This window comes from Salvia splendens, chromosome 12 (assembly GCF_004379255.2).
Source record: "Salvia splendens isolate huo1 chromosome 12, SspV2, whole genome shotgun sequence".
Classification (NCBI taxonomy): domain Eukaryota; kingdom Viridiplantae; phylum Streptophyta; class Magnoliopsida; order Lamiales; family Lamiaceae; genus Salvia; species Salvia splendens.
Window position 1 is genome coordinate 30,913,815 of NC_056043.1, and position 15,659 is coordinate 30,929,473.

The following is a 15,659-nucleotide window of genomic DNA, read 5'->3' on the forward strand; positions in this document are numbered from 1 at the left end:
AACGATTCACAAACCTTATACGACATTCACACCACACATTCTACATCCCAAAACACACCCGAAAACACGAGATCAACCCTTCAAAACTCTCCACAACACTGCCCTAGGCCGAACCCCAAAACTCTCGGCCAACACACACAAACCACCCGAACCAAACGCTGTTTTCCCCGAGCCATCCCCTGGCCAAACACATCCACATACCTCACACTATCGAAGCACCCAGAATCACCCCCATTGCACACAAAAACATCCCCCAAAAACATACATCCATCAGAAAAGCGCAGTTCACTTACAAAAATCATTATAAAATCATCCGACATCCAATGAAGCTGAAATTTACACACCACACAGAAGACACACCAAAGTTTACACAGTTAAAAATTCGTACTAAAAGGAGATCGTTTGCTCAGTCAAAAAGGGGTCGGAACCCACTGTCAGTCACAACAAAAAACATACTCAACATAAACACATAATCACAAAGCCTATTCAGCATCTAAAACATTCAAAACGTCCTAAATGCATGTGTTTTCGAAATTAGCATGAGTTAGGGTCTTGGGTTACCTTTCCCGGAGAGTTCAAACGTAGTTCGAACGTTTTACTTCCTCCTCCAACTCCGATTCACAACGAAAGATCACAACCGCGAGATTGAGTGAGATTGATTGCTTGTGAGAGAGAGATTGAGAGAAGAGCGATGGTGAGAGAGGGAGAGATTGAGAGAGAAGATGGTTTCTTCTTTGGATCGGTTGTGAGGAGTGGGGAGGGGTTGAGGAAATAATGGGGGTGAGGGAGAGAGATCGAGAGAGAGAGAGAGAGAGAGAGCGAGAAATCGAGAGAGAGAGAGAGAAAATTAGTTAATTAGGATATTTAAATTCATAGCTTAATTAATTATTTCAATTACAAACCATATCTTAAACAAGATATACACAAAAATTTCATTCCTTAAAAAAAACAATATTTTCGGATATTACATGTCTACTCCTCCAATATATATTCAGATTCCAATTCTTCCCCGCTTGATTATGTTTAATCGAACTTCATTCTGTTATATTCTTAGACACTCGTATTTGTATATATTATAAATGAGTCACTCACCCCTTAAAAGGTCTCATAAGGGGGAGGGTTATCCACACTTATATAGAAGAGATAGGATCATTACCAAGCCAATGTGGGACAAGATATTAGAATTTTAACAGTATATATATGCTTCATTTTTGTTGTTAATTTATAGTATATATGTACTAGTATATTCTAGAACACCAAGTGCATGCATTTCTTAGACGTTGGATAGTTGTTTTGTCCAGTGTTCGGCTATGGAATGATGTAAACATATTGTATAAATATGAAAGAAATACAGTATTTATATAATTATATACTATCTCAGTCCACCAAAAATTGGTAAAATAAGAAATATATATAGGAAAAATGTGTAGTACTACCACTTTTTATTGCAAATTTTACAGATCAATTTTGAAGTTTAGTATTTATATTATCAAACTAAAGAGTTTGCGGAGAAGTGGTAAATGTACTTATAACCTAACCAAAGGTCAAGGGCTCGAATCCCACTAAGGTCAAATCCTGCAATGTGGGTCTTTATAGGTTTGATGAGGTTTGATGATATACCTTTGGTTAGGTTATAAACACGCTCAAATCCCACTAAGGTCAAATCCTGCAATGTGAGTCTTTATAGGTTTGATGAGGTTTGATGATATACCTTTGGTTAGGTTATAAACACGCTCGAATCCCACTAAGGTCAAATCCTGCAATGTGGGTGTTTATAGGTTTGATGAGGTTTGATGATATACCTTTGATTAGGTTATAAACACTTGATGGTTTGATCAAATGACCTTAATATGGTTAGGTTATAAACATCTTTGTCACTTCACTATGAGCTCTCTTTTGAAAATTGTATGAATTTCAAAAAATAATACTCCTTCCGTCCCATAAAAATATGGGCTATGAATATGGCACGAGAATTAATACAAAATTGGTAAAATAAGAGAGAGGAGATTGATAAACTTTTCAAAAATAGAATTCACATATATTTTGAATACGGGTATAACAAATGCATATAACTATAGCAGCAGTACTAGTACTATTTTCAATGGAAAACTAAGTGCATTTGCACAATATGTGAGATAATAAAAAGGAACTAATTTAGTAAGCGAGGTTTGTAATTAACACTAATCGAGAATTATTAGAATGCCTAAACTTATTACTTTTTCTCTATACATCTCTCTTATTTTATCAATTTTACTTTAAAACACGTGCCGAACACAAAGTGCATATTCTTTATGGACGGATGGCGTATTTAAATTGCTATTTTCCAAAATTAATAATGTTTGAGCCCACAATTAGTTCAATTAAATTAAGCCCATTCAATTCATATGAAATTAAACGCCGCGATCTTCTTCTTCCCGACGCCTCTGCACATCTGTCGCCGTTTCTTTCTCTTCCAGGTATGTTTCTATCTTCCTACAGTGTTTCTTCCACTCACAGAAATCTGCAAATACATAGCATTTATTGGTTGATTTGCAATTTTCAAAAAAATATTTGCAGCTCAAACGCATATACTGTAGCAGGACGAAAAAAGGATAAATTAGGATAATTGAGTTTACATTTTCAAAAATTGAAGCTGTAGCATTTCACGTTAATGCTAAATGCAATCTGTATTGCGCTTTTGAACATTTTAGTTGTTGTGTTACAGCAATATGTTTACCAATGATCAGAGACAAAAGGAGCGCACCGGAAAATATGGATCTCCGAGATTGCAATATCTCCAGGTCAGTTTCCTATCTCAATCAAATGTTATTTTGCCCTAGAATTGTTCAGTTTTTCTAATTTATCGCGTATTTAACACGTAATAGTATGCTTCTTGCAATGATAATTGTCAATTGATGGGGACTAGGTTTTAGGGCTTTAGCTTTGTATTTTCTGTGTCACAGGAACTGGTTGCACAATTTCAGAATGCATCTGATGAAGGTATGAGTTATCAATCAATTGGTTGTATTTGAACTCCAATCAGCATTTAATATTCTGTGGTTTAAACTAGTATATGGGGACTTGATGATATTGCAGAAACAAAAGAGAAAGTTGTTGCTAGTTTGGGGAACTTTGCTTATGATCCTTATAATTATACGTTCTTCCGCCAGGTTTGTGTTTTTATCTTATGTGGTTTAGTTTATGAAAACAGATCGTGTATTGGTGACACGAGCAACTGTTCTTTTTTCGTTGAGCAGCTAAATATTTTGGAGCTTTTTCTAGACTGCCTAACCGAGTCCAATGAGAGGCTTGTGGAGTTTGCAGTCGGAGGAATTTGCAATGCTTGTGCAGGTGTGGTTGGACGCTATGTAGTTATCATTTTTTTCCCGTTGCAATGATTTTTCATTCAGAATTCTTTTCCAACTTGCAGATCCAACAAATGCTGCGGTTGTCACCCAATGCGACGGTATTCCTCTTGTCATCCAATGCTTATCGAGCCCTGTTAGAAACACGGTAAATCTTCTTTGAGCTCTTAACACGTACTACTATACATTATTTACTCCACTGTCATCAATAGAAAGATTCCATTCAAGATTGTTTTGGAGCTTTGAACTCGATTTGATGTCTCTCGTCTCAATGTAGTTAAGGTTATGCTCATCGAGAAGTTCCTTAAAACGCTTGTATGTAGGTGAATTACGCAATTGGATCTCTGTACTATCTGTGTAGTGCAAATGCTGAGGATGAGATTTTGAAACCAGAGGTAGTGGATGCTATGAAAAGATTTGCAGCAGCTGGTGCGAGCTTTAGCAATCTAGCTCGGGCGTTCTTGGATAGGTACGTTACGTCTCTCAATGAAAAATAGGCTTGTGTTACAGCATGTAAGTATAGCAGATAAGTTTAGTTTCTCATCTCCTGAAATTTTGAGCTTGTAAGTTGGAAATTATGATCCTACATGACATGAATGAAAGCAAGAGGCTTATCAGATGAGAAATCGTGAAGATTATTTTCTCTTCTTAAACATTTCATTTTGTATATTTTTTATTGTAAAATGTAAAAACTTATTGGAAAGACACGTTTCTCTCTCTTATTTGAGGTGACAAAAGTCACACAATTCTACATAAGGTTTATAAATTCTTGCCAAATTTCTATAGAACACCTGTTTTATGAGTGTTTATCTCAAAATCATAAAAAAGGGAAAGTGGATTAGTTTTAACTCTTAAATAATGATGTGATGGAGCTGCTTACTAATTCTGCTGGGCCCTCTTGGGGAACCAAACCATTAATCAATACTACATCCGTCCCAAAGAAGATGACACACTTTGGAGATGTCACGAGATTGTAGGAGATGTTGTTTTGTTTGTTAATTGGTGAGAGAAAATATAATTTTATAATTAATGTGAGAGAACTTTTTTTAAAAGAGGAAATGTGACATCTTTTATGGGACAAACTAAAAAAGAAAGTTTGACATCTACTAGGGGACGGAGGGAATATTAAATATTAATAACTCTGCTGGCCCCTCTTGGGGAACCAAACAATTAATCACTATTAAATATTAATAGCGAAATAGTATATGCATTTCACATATGAGTTTTTTTTTGGGTAAATAGAAAAAAAAAACTTGGGTCAAATTTTAGTTTATCCCTTAAGGCCATCCGCAATGGGCGGACGATGGCACGCCCGATGGCGCGCATCGTCCGCGCCATCGATCGTCCGCGCCCATTGCGGATACGGACGATAGGTCGCGGACGATCGTCGCGGCCGATACTAAGGGCGCGGAGGATGGCGCGCCCGATGCCTATCGTCCGCGCCATCGTCCTCCCCATTGTGGCGTACACGGACGATGGCCGCGGACGATAGGCATCGTCCGCGCCATCGTCCTCCCCATTGTGGCGTACACGGACGATAGGTCGCGGACGATAGGCAAGCCGACTGCCACTGATTGCCAGGGTCTGATGCAGATGCACGAGACGGCGCACGGGTTTCCTGGGATGCTCGGGAGCATCGACTGTATGCACTGGCAGTGGAAGAATTGTCCGACGGCGTGGAGAGGCCAGTTCACAAGTGGATACAAGGGCAGCCACCCGACGATGGTCCTCGAAGCCGTCGCTGACCATCGGCTATGGATCTGGCATGCTTACTTCGGCGTAGCCGGGTCGAACAACGACATTAACGTCCTCAACTCGTCCACCCTCTTCACCGATCAATGTAATGGCAACGGCCCGGCCATCGAGTTCACTGCCAACAGACGCCAATACCATATGGGGTACTACTTGGCCGATGGCATCTATCCACGGTGGCCTGTTTTTGTGAAGACGGTTAGCTGCCCAATTGGTGAGAAGAGGGTTTTATTTGCGCAAAAGCAGGAGTCGGCGAGGAAGGATGTCGAGCGGACATTCGGCGTGCTCCAATCACGGTGGGCAATTGTGAAAGGGCCGGCTCGTTTCTGGTTCAAGGATGTCATCGCCGATGTCATATATGCGTGCATAATCATGCACAACATGATAGTCGAGAATGAAGGCGGAAGCATCACCGATTGGAATGAAGATGATCGTGCATCTAGTTTGGCCGGCGCGTCGACCGAGCCACCCGATAGAGGGTTACCGTTAGGCTTCAACGAGGTTCTATCTAGACAGGCCTCAATGCGCAACCAACAGGATCATGCGCAGCTCATGAACGACATGATCGAAGAAGTGTGGGCTCGCAACCGCCGTTGTTGAGTTCGCGTTTTTTTAATTCGCATTGTAATGTATTAATTTTTATTCAATGAAATGAAGTTTTTGAAATTCGTATTTTAATGTATTAATTTTGTTAAATTCGTATGAGTTTTGTAATAAATATTAAAAAAATGATGATGTGGCGCGCCATAGGGCGCGCCTTAGGGCGCGTCTTAGGGCGCCCCACTGCAGGTGAGGAGGTAGGAGGATAAAACTGCTGACGTGGCGCGCCATAGGGCGCGCCTTAGGGCGCGCCTTAGGGCGCCCCATTGCTAATGCCCTAACCTCTAAAAATGGGACGATTAAATCATAACTTTGATGTTTTTTTTATTTGTTCCATAAATTTGAATTTAGAGAAAATTGAGCATGATATGGAAAGTAGGGAACATGATTTCAACCCTATATTTTGTAGGGAATGTGATTGTGCGTGAATTGAACGGTGATTTCAGCTCTATTAAATCATAACTTAAACACTTGCGAAGAAGAAGAATGGAAGGAACATGATTTCAACCTTTTTTTTCTTTGTAAAAGACGTAAATTTGGAGTGGAACGATGTCGTTTAATAATTTTTTCCACATCATACCTTCCCGACGTCCATGTCACACTCATTTTTTTTTCCAAATTCAAATTCATGGGACAATTCAGAAAATTCATCAAAGTAATTTAATCTGCCATTTTATAAAATTATAAGATAACATCATAATTTGACCAAACTTCATTTTTTTTTCATTTACCCTAATTTTTTCATGCATCCAGCTTGCAAATAAAATCAAATGAGTGGGACAGTTAATAACACTCACGGAACTTAATAAGACCATCCGCAATGGGCGGACGATGGCACGCCCGATGGCGCGCATCGTCCGCGCCATTCATCGTCCGCCCCAACTGTGGGTGTGTGGCATAGGCCGCGGACGATAGTCGCAGCCTATGCTTCGGGCGCGACTTAAACCGCGGCCGATGGCCATCGTCCGCGCCATCGTCCGCGACATCGTCCGCCCCATTGTGAAGGCCGCGGACGATGGCACGCGGTTTCGTTTTTTTATATAAATCTCGTTTCTCATTCAGTTGTGCATACGAACATATCGACTATCTCTCAACATATTCTCTCTCAACATCCAACGAAAATGAATCCCGGCGAAGACACCAATAGTTCTAGTTCGTCTGATTCCGGTCGTTCGATTGACGAAGCATTAGATGCAGCCGTTGAAGAGGCCATGGCGGCATGCTATTCGCAAATGCAGCGCGAGAAGGCGGCGGCTGAGCAAGTCCATCGTCCTATTCGACATAGGACGTATGTCCGACGCAACCACGAGGAAGCTCACAGGCGTCTGGTTGAAGACTATTTTGCCGATCAACCACGTTGGGGCCCGACTGTGTTCCGCCGCCGGTTTCGAATGTCGAGATACCTTTTTCTCAGCATTGTTCGTACATTGTCTTCACGTGAAGAATACTTCACGTTTCGGGAGGACAGCATCGGGAAACCCGGCCTTACACCATTGCAAAAGTGCACGACTGCTATTCGTCAGTTGGCATACGGCACCACGGCGGACCTTTTTGACGAGTACCTCCACTATGGGGAGACTACAGGCCGCGAGTGTCTGAAGTACTTTTGTCGGGGGATAGTAGAGGCCTATGGCGACACGTATTTGCGCAAGCCGACAGCCACTGATTGCCAGGGTCTGATAAAGATGCACGAGAGGGCGCACGGGTTTCCTGGGATGCTCGGGAGCATCGACTGTATGCACTGGCAGTGGAAGAACTGTCCGACGGCTTGGAGAGGCCAATTCACAAGTGGATACAAGGGCAGCCACCCGACGATGATCCTCGAAGCCGTCGCTGACTATCGGCTTTGGATATGGCATGCTTACTTCGGCGTAGCCGGGTCGAACAACGACATCAACGTCCTCAACTCGTCCACCCTCTTCACCGACCAATGTAATGGCAACGGCCCGGCCATAGAGTTCACTGCCAACAGACGCCAATACCATATGGGGTACTACTTGGCCGACGGCATCTACCCACGGTGGCCAGTTTTCCTAAAGACGGTCAGCTGCCCGATTGGTGAGAAGATGGTTTTATTTGCGCAAAAGCAAGAGGCGGCGCGGAAGGATGTAGAGCGAGCATTTGGGGTGCTCCAATCACGGTGGGCAATTGTGAAAGGGCAGGCTCGTTTCTGGTACAAGGAAGTCATCGCCGATGTCATATATGCGTGCATAATCATGCACAACATGATAGTCGAGAGTGAAGGCGGAAGCATCACCGATTGGAATAGCGACGACCGTGCATCTAGCTCTGCCGGCACATCAACCGAGACACCCGATAGAGGGTTACCGTTAGGTTTCGATGAGGTTTTATCTAGGCAGGCCTCAATGCGCAACCAACAGGAGCATGCGCAGCTCATGAGCGACATGATTGAAGAAGTGTGGGCTCGTAACCGCCGTCGCTGAGTTTGCGTTTTTTATTATTTCGCATTGTAATGTATTAATTTTTATTAAATGAATGAAGTTTTTAAAATTCGTATTTTAAATGTATTTTAGTTTTTTTTTAATTCGTATGTATTTTGTAAATATTACAAAATTGATGACGTTGCGCGTCATAGGGCGCGCCTTAGGGCGCCTCACTGCGGATGGCCTAAGCGTAAAGTACCACTAATTTATGTCGAATTTTTCAAACCCAAAACAAATACTCCACTTCTACATTGAAATAATTGTTCATTGATATATGCATTGTGATAAATAGTGTACCATCATGATTTACGTAATCAGTCAGACAGATGCGACATCGTCAGTAATTCAATTCTAAACTTAATTCTTTTCTTTCTTTTTTTCTCCCGAGCTACCTATTTTTCTAAATCTCTTCGTATTGATTGAATTGCAAAAGATTCCCACAACGTTAGATGAAAAAAATAACAAAATATAAAATGTTGCAATATAATTAGAACCGTAAAAATTGAGCTGGTAAATCACATCGCAAAAGTTTAGTAGGCAAACTTTTATGTCAAAAAACTCTAGTGCGCTGATGGAGTACGTACTAAGCAAATACTAAACAAGCCCAACAGCAGTAAAGCCCAAGAAAGAGTATCAGTTCGGCATGGCTAAAGAGTATCAGTCCGGCATGACTCAAGAGTTCAGTTCGGCACAACCGCAGAGTTCGGCCTCAGCCTACAGCTCGGTAAAAGCCAACCAATCAAACTCTGCTCTCTGGTCGGCATCAAGCTCTACTCTCAGATCGGCAAAAGCTGCTCGGCAATAATTCAGCAGTCCGGTCTCAGTATTCGACCGAACTAGGAAATAGTGGACTCATGCAAGATTTCCACCTCCGCTACACCGACGATCTATTTAGTGGTGTCAAGCAGTCATTAATTCATGCAGAATAGTGGACCCATGCAAGGTCGCCACGACCTCCACGACATCCACTACCTAATAAATGCTGCATGCCACGATCTTGGTTCAATGTATAAATAGAACCTAGGTCAGATAGATAAGGTCTTCTGTTAACTTCTGTTAAGCTCTCTAGAGAGAAAATAGCAAATAGCAAGTCTGTATTGTTAGCTGTAGAAAACAGATCAAGCAATACAACTCTGCCCTCTTTTCTTCCCGTGGATGTAGATTTACCTCAGTAAATCGAACCACGTAAATTCTCTGTGTCGTGATCTGCGTTTTTCCTGCATTCACTAACATCAAATTTTCGCCGATTCATCACTGGCGCCGTCTGTGGGAAACAGAGAACCAAATTTGTGATAAAGCGAATTTTTGACCCTTTTTCTACCCCAAAAAAATGCATACCAGATCACATAACACCCATAATACCGTTCGTGATAACCGTGAGGAAGCTAATCCAGCTCGCAGGTCTGAAAAACGGCCTAGGGAGACATCTACCTCCGGTTCTCACGAAGAAGGAACAAGCCACTCCAGGAGTCATCGCACCGAGTCTTCCCAGCAGCCCGATTTAAATGAAGCTGTCAAGCTGTTCTTGGCCGAGAAGCAGGAGGAGTTCTTAACCTTCCTGCAGAAGAGCCAACAGCCGGAGAAGACAACGACGGATTCTCCCTCCTCGTCTAGGCATGAAAGTCACTACCGCAGTAGTGACGTGTCTTCCAGGAGAAAGAATCCTCAACCCCGACATGTTCCTGATCCTCCTCGGTACCGGAACCACAGGAGAACTCCATCTCCTCCGTACCGAAGAGATGTCGGGTTCGCCATGTACGGAGCATTAAAGACTCCGTTCTCGGACGATATCACCCGAACTCCTTTGCCGCGGAACTACCGAACTCCGTCGATAACCTATGACGGACTCGTGGATCCTCATGACTTCTTGGGACGCTATCAGTATAATATGGCGAACCAGGGTCTCAATGAGGTCCACATGTGCAAGCTGTTCCCCGAGCTGCTCATCGGGAACGCCAGAAGGTGGTTCGACAGCCTTCCTCAAGGCAGCATTAGATCCTACCGAGATCTAATGGATGCTTTCCACAGGAGGTTCTTTCAGAAAGCGGAAGCCCGAAGTACTTCGGCTCAGCTGCTTTCTATACGTCAAGGTCGCGACGAAAAGATCAGCGACTTCCTGACGAGATTCCACAAGGAATGCCTACAAGTAGATGATCTCAACGATCTACTTGTCATTTCGGCATTCCAAAATGGAATCCAGCCCGGAGCTCTCTACAGAAAGCTCGTGGAATGCAGTCCGCAAACAGCTCAGGAAATGTGGGACATTGCGGACCAGTACTCCCGGGCTGATGAGGCAGACCGTCGCAAACGGTCGTTAGACAGCTCATCGTCCCGAGGAGACAGAAGGAAGCCCGATCATAGCGACCAGGGGCATCCTCGCCGGACTCCATTTGAAAGAATTCAAAGGGCTCCGGTGCAAGACAGATTGGGACCCCGTCTCAATCCTGAGAAGCCGCCCGCTCAGCTCGTACCATTAAACAAGTCAAGAGCGGAAATTTTCGAACTACATTCCGATATGTTCGAAAGACCAAAGCGGATGACGAAATCAGCCGCGCGGCGACCTCAGGATCGATATTGCTCCTTCCATCAAACCCACGGTCACGATACCGAGGAGTGCCGAGATTTGGCTGCAGGTATTGATGTTCTTGTGAAAACGGGAACGTTAAAAAAATACCAAAGCAAGCAGCCGAAAAAGAACAAAAGGCAGAGAGGTGCGAACTGCAATCCTCAGGATCCGAAAAGGCATGAGGATCCCGAAGACGACGACGAGCCGCAATATGATGGAGTAATCCTGACTATTGATGCTCTCCCTGCCGGGAAGACTAAGTCGTCCCTAAAAGCAGAACGCAGAGGTTCCAATCAAGAGGAGCCAACACATAAAAGGCTGAAGAAAGACGAAGTGATCACATTTTCAGATGCCGATCCCGTCCCAGCCATCTCTCCTCACCAAGACGCTATTGTCATTCAAGCCGGAGTGGCAAACAAACTGATCCACAGAGTATTTGTGGATACAGGAGCGTCAGTCAGCATTCTTTTTAAAGAATGTTTCGATAAAATGGAAGTGGATCCAGCTCGGCTCAGTCCGGCTCCACTTCCTCTGAAAAGTTTCGCCCAGGAGGACACCCGCCCTGAAGGTATTATCAGCCTTCCGATCACGGTGGGAAAAGCGCCTACAAGCTCCAATACGATGATCGAGTTCTTTGTGGTGAAAGCTCGGTCCCCGTACAACATCATCCTAGGGAGAGACTGGCTCAACACAGTTCGGGCCGTTTGCTCTACTTATCACCTCACCATCAAGATCCCCACTAAAGGAGGGATAGCGGTCATCCGAGGTGATCAAAAGAGAGCAAAAGAATGTCTGCAGATTGCGCTTAAAAGTGCCGAGCAGTCAGATCGGCACCATCAAGCATAGCAATCACAGCAACCGGAGTCAGAGGCAAGCGAGATGACCGAAGTCACTTCAGAGCCGAACTCAATGACCGTTCAGTTATACGAAGATGATCCATCCAGAGCGGTCAAAATCGGCTTCGCAGGAACGCCTCTACTCCGGGAAAAAACCATTCAGCTCCTCAAGGAGTACAAAGATGTCTTTGCATGGTCTCCTTTGGACATGACCGGAGTGCCCCCCGAGGTAATCACTCATCGGTTAAATATTGATCCTTCAATCCGGCCAGTAAAACAGAAGCAAAGACTCTTTGCGGCAGAAAGAAGCCGAGTCATCCATGACGAAGTCCGCCAATTACTAAAAGCAGATGTACTATTCGAGGTGAAATATCCTTCTTGGGTGGCTAATCCTGTGATGATCAAGAAAAAAGAAGGAGGATGGCGGATGTGCATAGATTTTACCGATCTAAACAAGCACTGTCCTAAAGATTGCTATCCCCTTCCGAATATAGATAAAAAAGTAGAAGCTTTGATCGGCTTCGAAATTTTCTGTTTTCTTGATTTATACAAAGGATATCACCAAGTATTGATGGATGAGAGTGACGCTCCGAAAACAGCTTTCATTACCGATTTCGGCATTTTCGCTTATAAAAAGATGCCATTCGGTTTAAAGAATGCCGGAGCCACTTATCAAAGGATGGTAGACAAGCTTTTTCGGCACCTAATCGGAAAACAGGTTGAAGTGTATGTCGACGACATAGTTGTCAAAAGCAAAAGCACTTCGGAGTACGAAGACAACCTCAAATCTACTCTCAACGTGCTCCGAAAAGCCAACCTCAAACTCAACCCCCAAAAATGTACCTTTTTGGTAGATTCGGGAAAGTTTCTGGGTTGTTGGGTTTCAAAGGACGGACTCAAGGCAAACCCCTCAAAAGTTCAAGTCGTTCAGAACATGGCAATGCCGAAGTCCATACATGACGTGCAAAGACTAACCGGATGTCTAGCCGCACTGAGTCGATTCCTTTCCCAAGCAGCCGAAAAGCAACTGCCGTTCTTCAAGGTGTTGAAAAAGGCACCAAAGTTCGAGTGGGGAGCCGAGCAGAAAAAGGCCTTTGACGAGCTCAAAAGTTATCTAGCCGAGCTTCCTATTCTCTCTGCTCCAACCGAAGCCGAAGTAATATTCTTATACTTAGCGGCATCAGATCAAACCATCAGCGCGGTGCTTGTACGAGAAGAAGGCCTAAAGCAGTTTCCCATCTACTTTACAAGCCGAGCATTAAGAGGTCCAGAAACAAGGTATCAACCTCTGGAAAAAATTGCTCTGGCATTAGTAAATGCAGCAAGGAGACTGCGGCCATACTTCTATGCTCACACGGTATGCGTCTTAACCGATCTGCCTCTTCGGCAAGTTTTGACCAAGCCAGAAGCATCAGGCAGAATCGCCAAATGGGCCATAGAGCTGGGAGAACACTCAATCGAGTACCTACCTCGGAAAGCCATCAAGGGACAAGCCTTGGCAGATTTTCTTACAGAAGCCAAGTTCGATCAAGCAATCCCTGTCATTGCCGAACAGAAAAAGTCTGCCAATGCCGAACTAGCACAGCCCTTGGAATCCGAAGTAGAGCCGCCAGACTGCTGGAGTGGATTCGTAGATGGAGCTTCAAACAAGACGGGAAGTGGAGCTGGTATTCTACTCATCGCTCCCGACGGACACGAGGTAACTTATTCACTTCGGTTCTTATTCCCCACTACTAATAATGAAGCCGAGTACGAAGCCCTCCTGGCCGGACTCCAGTTAGCGCAAAGTTTGCTCGTCAAATCTCTCAAAGTCCATTGTGATTCACAAGTCATAGTAAATCACATGTTGGGTACAAGTGAAGCTCGTGACGAGAGAATGAAGAAGTATTTGGACAAAGCGCAAAGCATCAGCCGAAGTTTCTCCTATTTTCGGATAATCCGCGTTCCCAGAGCGGAAAATAGCCGAGCAGATACCTTAAGTAAGTTGGCCTCAGATCCGAGCTCAAAGGCGGAAGAATTAATGCATCGAAGCATTGATGAAGCCGAGGTACATTCAGTATCCAGCTCGCCGAACTGGATGACGCCGATCTTGCAGTATCTGGATCAAGGACAATTGCCCGAGGATAAGAGAGAAGCTCGGAAGATCACGTGCCGAGCACTTCGGTACGAACTTCATGAAGGAGTCCTCTTTAGAAAGTCTTACCTCCAGCCGTTATTGCGGTGCGTAGGACCAGAAGAGACGGACTACATCCTCAGAGAAGTTCATGAAGGATCGTGCGGCAGCCACATCGGAGCTAGAGCTTTAGCTAAAAAAGTTCTAAGATGGGGATATTATTGGCCAACCTTGGTACAAGAAGCAGTGCAGCTCGTCAAGACCTGCCCGAAGTGCCAAATCCATACAAATATCCCAAGGATGCCGCAAACCGATCTATCCACTATGCAGAGCCCTTGGCCTTTCATGCAATGGGGCATAGACATAGTGGGACCACTTCCTCAAGCTCCTCGGCAAATGAAATTCCTAATCGTTGCCGTGGACTACTTTACGAAGTGGGTGGAAGCTGAACCATTAGCTACGATAACAAGCTCGAAGGCATTGGATTTCGTCTGGAAGAACATAGTGTGCCGATTTGGCATACCCCACATCCTCATCTCGGATAACGGGACTCAGTTCACCGACAAGACGTTCAAGAATTGGTGCCAAGAGCTGAATATTCAACAGCGGTTCACTTCGGTCTCTCATCCACAAGCAAACGGACAAACGGAGGTAACAAATCGTATCCTGGTGAAAGGGTTAAAAGCTCGGTTAGAACAAGCCAAAGGACAATGGGTAGAAAATCTCCCTCAAGTCCTATGGTCCTACCGAACTACACCCACAACCTCCAACAGTGAAACTCCGTACAGTCTGGTATACGGCACTGAAGCCGTGATTCCGGTGGAGATCGGCGTACCCAGTCCCCGAACTCTAAATTTCTCCTCAGAAATGAATAACGACGGACTGAGAGCCGAGCTAGATCTTGCCGAAGAAAGAAGAGAATTGGCATGCATAAAAGCAGCCAAGTACAAGGAGCAAGTAGCCCGGTATTACAACCAAAGGGTGAAGAAGCTGCAATTTCAAGTGGGAGATCTCGTCCTGAGAAACAACGAAGTAAGCCGAGCAGAAAAGCTGGGCAAGCTCGAACCCACATGGGAAGGTCCGTATCGGGTGTCAGAAGTCCTCGGCAAAGGGTCTTACAAATTGGCTCACATGTCAGGAGAACAGGTACCCCGAACATGGCACATTTCCAACCTCAAAAAGTTCCATTTGTAAGAGACAGTCCGGTCAGTCAGTCTTGGGTCCTGTTTGCTCAATGTGCTTTATTTTGTTTGCTTGGTCTTTATTTGTCTCTGTGCGTTTTGTCTGTGTGTTTTGTCTGTCTCTGTGTGTGTCGTCTCTTACAAATGTTACTGAGGTATCTTGTTCTTCGAAGGCTGATCCCCTTCTTAGAACATATACAAGCACACGATTGTGAGTCAAAGCTTCTACAGAAGATACAAGACCACAATTCAGCTTAAACAAGCAGTTCGTCTGAAACGAGCTGCAATAAGCCAACGATTGTGAAGTCCAAGCTTCTAAAGAGGATACAAGACCACAATTCAGCTTAAGAATCAAGCACTTCGTCTGAAACGAACTGCAACAAAAGTCTGATTCTCGCGATAAAACTTGCCTGAATTAGGACTAGGGAAAGTCCGATCCACGCGATAAAACTCGCCGAATTAGGACAAGGGAAAGTCCGATCCCCAAATTAGGACAACGGAAAGTTCGATCCGAGCGATAAAACTCGCCAAATTAGGACACAAACCAAGTCCGGTCAAAGAAGAGTTCACTTCATCAGACCGAGGACAAACATCAACTTACCCCGTACCTTTATCCAGAATGCCGAAGTGATTCACTTCACTTTTCGGGGGGGGTAGTGATGGAGTACGTACTAAGCAAATACTAAACAAGCCCAACAGCAGTAAAGCCCAAGAAAGAGTATCAGTTCGGCATGGCTAAAGAGTATCAGTCCGGCATGACTCAAGAGTTCAGTTCGGCACAACCGCAGAGTTCGGCCTCAGCCTACAGCTCGGTAAAAGCCAA

General features: G+C 44.3%; 1 protein-coding gene across 1 annotated transcript; it reads left to right on the forward strand.

Annotated features, from left to right (window-relative positions):
- Positions 1-2,337: 2,337 nt before the first annotated feature.
- On the forward strand, positions 2,338-4,047 carry LOC121757318 (armadillo repeat-containing protein 7-like). The gene is made up of 7 exons (XM_042152863.1): positions 2,338-2,456; positions 2,705-2,780; positions 2,943-2,979; positions 3,076-3,149; positions 3,237-3,330; positions 3,410-3,492; positions 3,668-4,047. Exons 2-7 carry the CDS (start codon positions 2,709-2,711, stop codon positions 3,839-3,841), a joined length of 534 nt encoding a protein of 177 aa, XP_042008797.1. The 5' UTR covers positions 2,338-2,456; positions 2,705-2,708; the 3' UTR covers positions 3,842-4,047.
- The last annotated feature ends 11,612 nt before the right edge of the window (positions 4,048-15,659 follow it).

Coding starts and splice junctions, on each gene's coding strand:
- LOC121757318 (XM_042152863.1), top strand. CDS start 2,709: ATGTTTACCAATGATCAGAGACAAAAGGAGCGCACCGGAAAATATGGA. Junction 3,150..3,236: donor ATTATACGTTCTTCCGCCAG/GTTTGTGTTTTT, acceptor TTCGTTGAGCAG/CTAAATATTTTGGAGCTTTT. Junction 3,493..3,667: donor CGAGCCCTGTTAGAAACACG/GTAAATCTTCTT, acceptor GCTTGTATGTAG/GTGAATTACGCAATTGGATC.